At 34.6% G+C, this 8,099-nt stretch overlaps 2 protein-coding genes across 2 annotated transcripts; both read right to left on the bottom strand.

Moving 5' to 3' along the window:
* Window positions 1-306: 306 nt before the first annotated feature.
* Window positions 307-1,781, bottom strand: LOC111876392 (loganic acid O-methyltransferase). Its single transcript, XM_023872904.3, has 3 exons — window positions 1,630-1,781; window positions 896-1,540; window positions 307-817 (listed from the first exon to the last, which is right to left on the bottom strand). Exons 1-3 carry the CDS (start codon window positions 1,702-1,704, stop codon window positions 479-481), a joined length of 1,059 nt encoding a protein of 352 aa, XP_023728672.1. The 5' UTR covers window positions 1,705-1,781; the 3' UTR covers window positions 307-478.
* Window positions 1,782-2,630: 849 nt separating this feature from the next.
* Window positions 2,631-5,207, bottom strand: LOC111876381 (cytokinin riboside 5'-monophosphate phosphoribohydrolase LOG8). Its single transcript, XM_023872893.3, has 7 exons — window positions 4,890-5,207; window positions 4,359-4,456; window positions 4,227-4,257; window positions 3,509-3,608; window positions 3,352-3,422; window positions 3,113-3,256; window positions 2,631-3,044 (listed from the first exon to the last, which is right to left on the bottom strand). The coding sequence occupies exons 1-7, from the start codon at window positions 4,998-5,000 to the stop codon at window positions 2,961-2,963; spliced, it is 639 nt and encodes a 212-aa protein (XP_023728661.1). The 5' UTR covers window positions 5,001-5,207; the 3' UTR covers window positions 2,631-2,960.
* Window positions 5,208-8,099: the final 2,892 nt, after the last annotated feature.

The following is an 8,099-nucleotide window of genomic DNA, read 5'->3' as shown; positions in this document are numbered from 1 at the left end:
ATTTTAGATATTTTCAAAATACTTTGGACCAAACTCGCAACAAAATAAAAAGTTTGGACCAACAGTGCTAGTCCAAAATTTTTTGGACCAAAATGACAATTTTCAACTAGACCATTTGTTTAGTTTGTCTTTATAATAAGCCAAAATTGAAAGCAAAGCATGGAATAAAGCTAAAACTGAAAGCAAATGCTTGATGGTTACTAAGAGCGATAACAATGAAACCAAAATGACAAACTTTGCACTCATATTCACAACATTGAAACCAAAACATATTATGAAACCAAAATGGTAATTTGTTTAGGCATTTCTCATTAAGCCAAAACACGAAACAGAACATCTCATGAGTACTACATCAAGCAGAATAACAAACATCGTTTAGGCATAAACCCATTAACACAAAACGACTAACTAAGAAACTATAATATCAAAAATAGCTTTTTTTTTCTAGGTCTTTAACAAGATTACTTACCATCATTAGTTATGATTCCTTCTTAGCTAGTACCAAAAATATAATAGCTGCTCCACCGGAGGAATACAGAGATGGTACTTGTTCTAGTCTCTTGCGATATGACTCAAAGAGCTCATCTATGGTTTCCTCTTGGAGACACCCCTTCAAGACTCCCTCAACACCAACCCTTACACCCATTGCAAGACGTCCGGCAGCATCCTTGGTTTCAGGCTCGGCAATGTGCGGCATCACTTCCATTTTCTCTATCCTAAAACAACCATTTCTATCAACTATTTCCTCTAACTCGTGAGGGGATGAGTAATATATGGGAATGTTTAGAGAGTCTACTTTCTCTTCCTCAATCTTTCCCTACAAATTAAATGGAAGTAAATTTCCAATACTTTGTTATTAATTAGAATTAGAATGTATTATAGTTTAACCATTTACCTCCTTTGCCATGGCCAACAAGCAACAACCCAACACCTCAAACAACACATTACCAATGCACTCTTGATGTGGAACCTCATTTGGCCGGCCTGGCACCAAAACCACCACCATACCACCGCTAGCCACCTCTTCTGCTCGAGCTTTCAAAAACCCATCCACATCTTTCATGTGTTGTTGTCGATAAGCCATAACCACCTCATTATCAGCGCAACCATAATGAAGTCTCCCTTTGTTCCAAGCTCGAGAGTCTTTTTCTATCACCTCTTGAGGCACTTTTGAAAGCCAATGAAGAGCGAATGAAGAGTGGATGACATGAAGAGATGCCCGAGGGAACAAACGAGTGTAAAACGAGCCCGGAACACCAGCAGCATGGTACTGTTTATTGGAAGGAAGGGTTTTGAAGAGGGTGTTGAAATCGTTTGAAGCGTGATCGTTGAAGAAGACTTGGAACTCTGGTGTTGGGAAAGAGTGCTGATCATATTTGAGTTGCACAGAGTTTATTATGTTTTCTACAACAATCAAAGTGTTGGGGCCAACGGAACAACCCAAGTCTGCAATACGGAAGGGGGACCCACATACAGCCACATCAAGCTTCTCAGCAATAGCCTCGCTGATGAGCGACATAGCAACGTCTGAAAGAGACTTCTACACAAGCTCCTCAAGCATATTAAAGATAACAACTCATATTTGAGAAATACATGCATTTCGAAACATATATATAGATAGATATATACCTGATAAGAAGAGTTGTTGGTGTAGCTACTCATACCATCTCCACCCTTCATCGGATAAGCCTTGTTGCTGTCCATGTTTCTCTTGAAGAATATGAAAATGTGAATGAGATGCAATCTTTACTTTAGTATTCGTCTCATGTTGTATAGGGTGATAAAACCAAAGATCTCAAGAGTTTGTATCATCAAAAGCATCGTAGGCAACAACAATTATTGATATCAACTCCATTGTCTTTTGGTGCATTGAAAATTGGCATAAAATTACTAATTGTTTTGACTAAATTTCAGGATTGACCCCTGTGGTTTGACAAATATCATAATTTTAGTCTAGATTTTTTATTTGTATCTATTGAGTCCGTGATTTCTAATTTTTTGCAATGTTATTTCAGCCTCCTTAACTCCATTAAAATTTTCTATTAAGTTGATGCTAAAGGCCATACCCTTTGACTTTGAGTTTTTTACCAAATGGGTATTTTTGAGTTTTTGACTTTGAGTTTTTGTACTTAAAACATTGTACGTATATTAATAAAATAATTAATAACAAAAAATAAAAAAAGTCAAAAATATATATATATATTAAAAAAAAACAGTAAAAAGAATTTAAAAAATTTTAAATTTTAAATTTTAAAATTTTACTTGATAAGACAGGTGTGGGACCAACCACCACCCCTACAACCTCCCCTTCGGCCATCACTTCCGGCTAACCCTTTCCACAGTAAATCTCTTGTTTGCTTAACACTACTCATCATATTATCCTCTCTTATTCTTCTTCCTCTTTAAGCCTTCTTTCCATGTTCTCCTTCCTCTATGTGATTGTATGTATTCTTTATGTGATCTAGTTTTCTTCAAAAGCTTCTTGACCTTTCTTTCAAGTAAACTGTTTTCGTTCTTGTAAAGCTTTTCCTTTTTTATGAAATCAACTCATTCTTTCTCACATTCACATATCAGTGGAAATATCAAATACATAGAACATAGCAGTGTCAGATACAGAGAACATGGCAGGATATAAAAACAATTCACAATTAATATAAATCAAGATAGAAAACAATTCACAATTATTACAATAATACAAGCAAGTCATCAACATTAGAGTCACTACATTGCACAATATCCAGTTTCTTGATGAAACTTATTCACCAAGTAACAGAACCTCTATTAAGCCCCCCTATTTTTTTCTTTCAATGTTTTCTTGGCTGTTTCATAACATAAAACAGCAGAAAACGAATGAATCATAATCAAACCAATTGATCATTTCTAGCACAACAAGGATGTCTTCACCATAATCAAACTCACACCAAATGAAAAGAATTGCATAAATAAATAAAACATTTAAATCAATTCTTATTTGGATAGTTCCCAAGTTGCTCCATCTGCCAGCTCTCGTGAGGTGCAACATGATCATGATCAGGAGTGTATTCCTGCAATTCAGATAATAAGTTACATAAATCATTATAAAAAATAACAAAAAAGATTATATAGGATGTACCTCCATCTTTGCAAGCAAATCTACTGCATTAGGGGCAGATATGACAATTTGTCTAGCACCTGGCTTGATGAAACCTTCCTTCACTCCATTGTCAAATAATGCAAGCAAATTGTTGTAATAACCATCAACATTTAGGAGACCAACCTATAGGTACATAAACTTACAGGTTATATCATATGTATGGAAGCATTTCACTAAAAAGTTTTTTAAAAAAAATGTTGAAATAAAGTTGAACTCACAGGTTTTTTATGAATTCCAAGCTGTGACCATGTGATCATTTCTAATACTTCCTCCATGGTTCCATAACCTCCTGAAAGTGTTCAATTCATTCACACCATGAATATAATAGTCATGTTGAAATGAAATGTAGAAAGTTAGATGTGATTTGAATGATACCAGGGAGTGCAATAAAGGCATCAGATTGTCGAGCCATTTCGGCTTTCCTTTCGTGCATGTCTGAAACAATTCGTACTTCTCCGACAGTTTCACCAGATATCTATTAAAATTAGCATCTTTGAAAATCTTTTCCAAAAATTTCATCTTTATATTTCATTATTATTTCAATCACTTTATACATGAGATAAACTCTGATGTTCTGTTTCCTGAGCTAAGTGGCTTGGAAGAGCCTACTGAATCCAAAACAATCCTTACAAATCATGTTTGTCTATCTAAGTGTCTGGATGCGAGTCAATGACTATTTTACCCTTTGGTTTAAAAGTGATGCAGAATAACAAAAGGGTATAACTGCCATTGTTTACTCACATTCAATCCAAAAACAAAACATTTACATGTATAAAATACTTACTCTAGACACAAACATCATTTATCCATTCAGCAATTTACCATACAGCACTTAATGGAAAAAAGAACGAAACATGCCATTAAGCTATATCTTTTATCCCACATTAGTCTAACTAAGAAAGTTTTAAAAAAATTCCAAATTTGTGTCCATAAACCATAATCTAACTAAGGGAAACATTAAAAAAAAAATTCTTATTTGTGTTCAAAAAACATAAGCTAACAAAGGAACTGAGCAATTCTGGATCAAAAGGATACATGGGTACCTAGAAGAAACTCAAAAAAATGTTGATTTATAAAGGGGAAATAGTAATACCTCAAGAGGAACAAGAGCTTTGGGAATAACTCTGCAAGTAAGCAAGCAACAAGGATTTCATTAAAGCTGCAAATTTATGACAGAGGGATAGAAATTATACACAGAACAAGGATTGAGGTTTATGTATATTACCCAAGAACATGGCAGCCTCCATCAAAAACTCTCTGAGATATCATACCCATTAGACCAACACTTCCACCACCATATACCAAGTCTATCTTCCGATTCACCTGTAATTACAAAAGCAAGCAAAATTCAATTAAAATAAGAAGACTTAGTGACACCAATTTCATGACAAGAAACTAAACTCTAAGAGTCTTTTTATCAAACAGATGGTGCACCACCAAGAACAGTCGCATATCGCATTCAAATCACATCTAATTACATAAAGAAACTAAATAATCAGAAGGTTCGATCAGAAAAAGGGAAGACTTAAAAAGATGGTGCAAGAATCGAACACCGATTTCATATCAAGAAACCGAATTCTAAGAATCTTTTCATCAAACAGATGGTGCACCACCAAGAACAGTCATATATTCAAACACCAGTTTGGTAACTAGAAATCAAAAGATGATGCGCCACCAAGAACAGACATGCATCCAAAATTATAAAGTCAGCAGCAAAAAGAATCACAATAAAGATAATAAAAGCAAACCAATCAACCATTTCATCTCCCAATTCAGTAGCAGCAACGCTGAAGACTTCTCGATGACCAGGATGACTTCCACAGAAAACACATAGTCTCTTGAACTTGCTGCTCGAGCCCCTTTCCATTTCAACCTCTTCTTCCCAAAATTATCAAACCCTCCGAGTCCGACAATCTCTATGACAAAAAGAAAAGGTAAGCAACAAAGGTCTGCGCATTTATCTATTTAAAAACTTAAGCGCAAAAAACTGAGATTACATATATATTTTTTTAATTGAAAACACAAAATTTGAGGTTCGAAATTCAATTTTCGGCAATATGTGATGAAGGGAAACAACAAAAAGAATCCCACATGCTCTATTCACTATCTCTTTGTCGCCCCTTTAAAGAATATCTAATTATGGAAACAATAGAAAAGCAACAAAAATGGGTAGTTTTAAATTTTAATCATCTTTGGAGGCTATCCATCATCAAATGGGTTGGGCTGTACCCGTGAGTCCCACTCATAACTAGTCATAAGTATAAGTGTATAACTCACCTTTAAAGCCCTTTTTGATTTTTGATATTTAGTAAATTGGGCCCTTCTTCTCTTCTGGAGCCTTGATTCACTAGCTAAATGTAGAAATTATTCTATATATCGATGCATTGTTGGAAAGAAAAAAGTTTATGGAAAAAGTTTAACCAAATGTGACCTAGTCTTGTGTTGGGCTCGATTCATTTTTGTCTCTTTTCCTGGATATACCACTAATAAATATTTGTACACACATCACTCACGAAGATCTACTACTCGTGTCGATGTCCACATGTGTGTATGAGATACTCTAACTTGGACTCCCGTCATGGTAAGAATAGAGGTGACAAGAATATGATCCAACCTCGAATTAATACAAAGTTAGCGTTAAAACAACGGTTTGGATTTAAATTTTCAACTCTTTCAAGTTAAAATAGACCAACTTGTTTAACCTTTCTATTTAAACGGGTTCGATTAGGGTTGCAATTTCCAATTTGATTTCAAGTCACAAACTCATTTAAATATCACATTACCACTTTGTTGATTCAAGAAATCGAACCCGGCCCTCCAGTTCTTCATAAGTTATGGTATCGGCCTCACCAAGTCATCATAGTGTTAGTCTCCCTCGAATGGTTAGACCTTAACAATCAAGTCACCTTAAGATGGTGACCAGTAAGGGTGTTGACCAAGTATACATTTTGGGTTTCGGATAGTTCAAGTTGGATAGGTCAGGTATTTTCAAATAAAAAAATTAACTGATAACAAGACTATATTAATTTCGGATATTCGGCTATTAGGTTGGGTTCGGTATATCGGGTATTCCCTTAAAAAATTGATAAAAAATTGAAGTAAAAATAATCAAGATGGTATCTAAACCGTGGGGGGCAGTTGGATAACTATACTTTCAATTCACAAAATGGAACCGTAAAAGGAACCACTTTTTTCTTAGAGCATGATGCATTGGTTACTTGTACAATTTAAGGAGGATTGTCAATGTGATTTAAGGATCTCAACTTCTATATGAAATTAAACTAATATCAAGTCATTTATTTAACATATTGTGTTGGATTGACAAGAAAAAAGCATATCAATAATCTAGTAATTAAATATCTACTATCCAATCACCCTTTAACCGAAAGTCATCGATCGAACCAACAAGTCAAAATCCATTAAGTAACAATGTTGCTTGCATTTCATTCTAAACCATATTTAACTTGTATTTTTTTCATTATGAAAGTATCTAAGTTGTTTACCGTTCGGTCCATTTCATTTAAGCTGTTTTTATTTCAGTTAATTCTAAAGCGCATATAAGATTTTTCTGTATAAAACTATCAGATTGAGTTACTATACTTTTTTAGTGATGAAATCTTGGAATAAGACTATATTTAGCCTCCTCCACCCTTAGGAGACCTAATATGTATATTTCGTTGTCATTATGTTATCTACTTTTAACCCTTATTAAAAACTCAATCATTAGTGGCCTTATTTGCTTCTCATATTGGGGCAATTTAGTCTTTTTACATCTCATCTTTCTCGTACTCTATTACAAACATTATCAAATTAGAACCTTCATTTCTCATGAATCACTAACTTCATTTTCTCTCCTCTCCCTCGTTCTTCCTTATTTTTAAAAGAATAGTTGTAACAACCGTTTTCTCGTTTGATCAGTCGAGGACTTAAGGATGTCAATGATAAGGTTTCCGGAAAACCCTTATGCCACGACGTGGTGGTTTGATGAACACGATATGGTCATGAACTCAAATGAAGAACGTGTTAGGTTGGTCACCACAACGTGGCGAGATGGTGACTAGGGTGTGGTCGTTGTTGTATTCCAAGCCCAAGATTTTAGGGTTTCTTTCATATTTAAATGCATTAACTCTTGGATTAGGTCTTTCCCTTCAGCCACCGCCCTTCCAACTTGAAACCCTAACCCCCCCCCCTTTCATGGTTGTGAGCTTGTTTTCATAGTTTTGGAGCTTGTTCCTTGGATTTTGTGAAGCCTGAGGAAGAAGGTATTGGGAATTTTAGGTTACCATCAATCTGTACGTGCGGAATTTCACTTAACTCCTAAGGGTACATGCAACCTAATTGATCTATGTCATTTTTCAATTAATAGCAACATACTTATGAAACAAAACTTTAAACCATATGAATCAAATTCATGAATAGAACCACATACCTTATAGCTTAAGTCGAATTAAGCTTAATAAAAAACTTTTGATAATATCCTTGAAAAACTAGCTCCAAAAGTATGCGAGTCTCTAATCCGTCACACCAAAAACTCGAGGAAACCCAAGAACCGAATAGGAGAGAGGGAGAAAGGAGAAATATGATTTGGTGAGGTATGAAGGTATTATCAAATTTTGCTAGGGAAGATCCGTATTTATACTTTCCAAATACCTTGGAAACCCTAAATTTGAATAATAATATTTTATCCTTATTCAAATTATGTTTCCTCATCTGAGTTGGAGGTTTCTAGAAACTTTAACGAGGGACTCCAAAACTATCCGCCTCATGGAAGGTTCTGGATTGTCTCTTTTACTCAACTATTGACCAATTGTAGTCCAACCCTTGTACCTCTAATTAATTCTAATTAACACATAATTAATTCTCAATTAATTATTATTATTTCTAATTAATATATTAATGATATAACATATCAATAAATCATTTATCTTTCTCTTGATAAATCCAAGCCATTTTCTGGTTATGAAGG

The sequence above is a fragment of the Lactuca sativa genome, chromosome 3, assembly GCF_002870075.4.
Source record: "Lactuca sativa cultivar Salinas chromosome 3, Lsat_Salinas_v11, whole genome shotgun sequence".
NCBI lineage: Eukaryota > Viridiplantae > Streptophyta > Magnoliopsida > Asterales > Asteraceae > Lactuca > Lactuca sativa.
The sequence above is the reverse complement of the archived record's forward strand: the minus strand, read 5'-3'. Positions and strand labels throughout refer to the sequence as shown.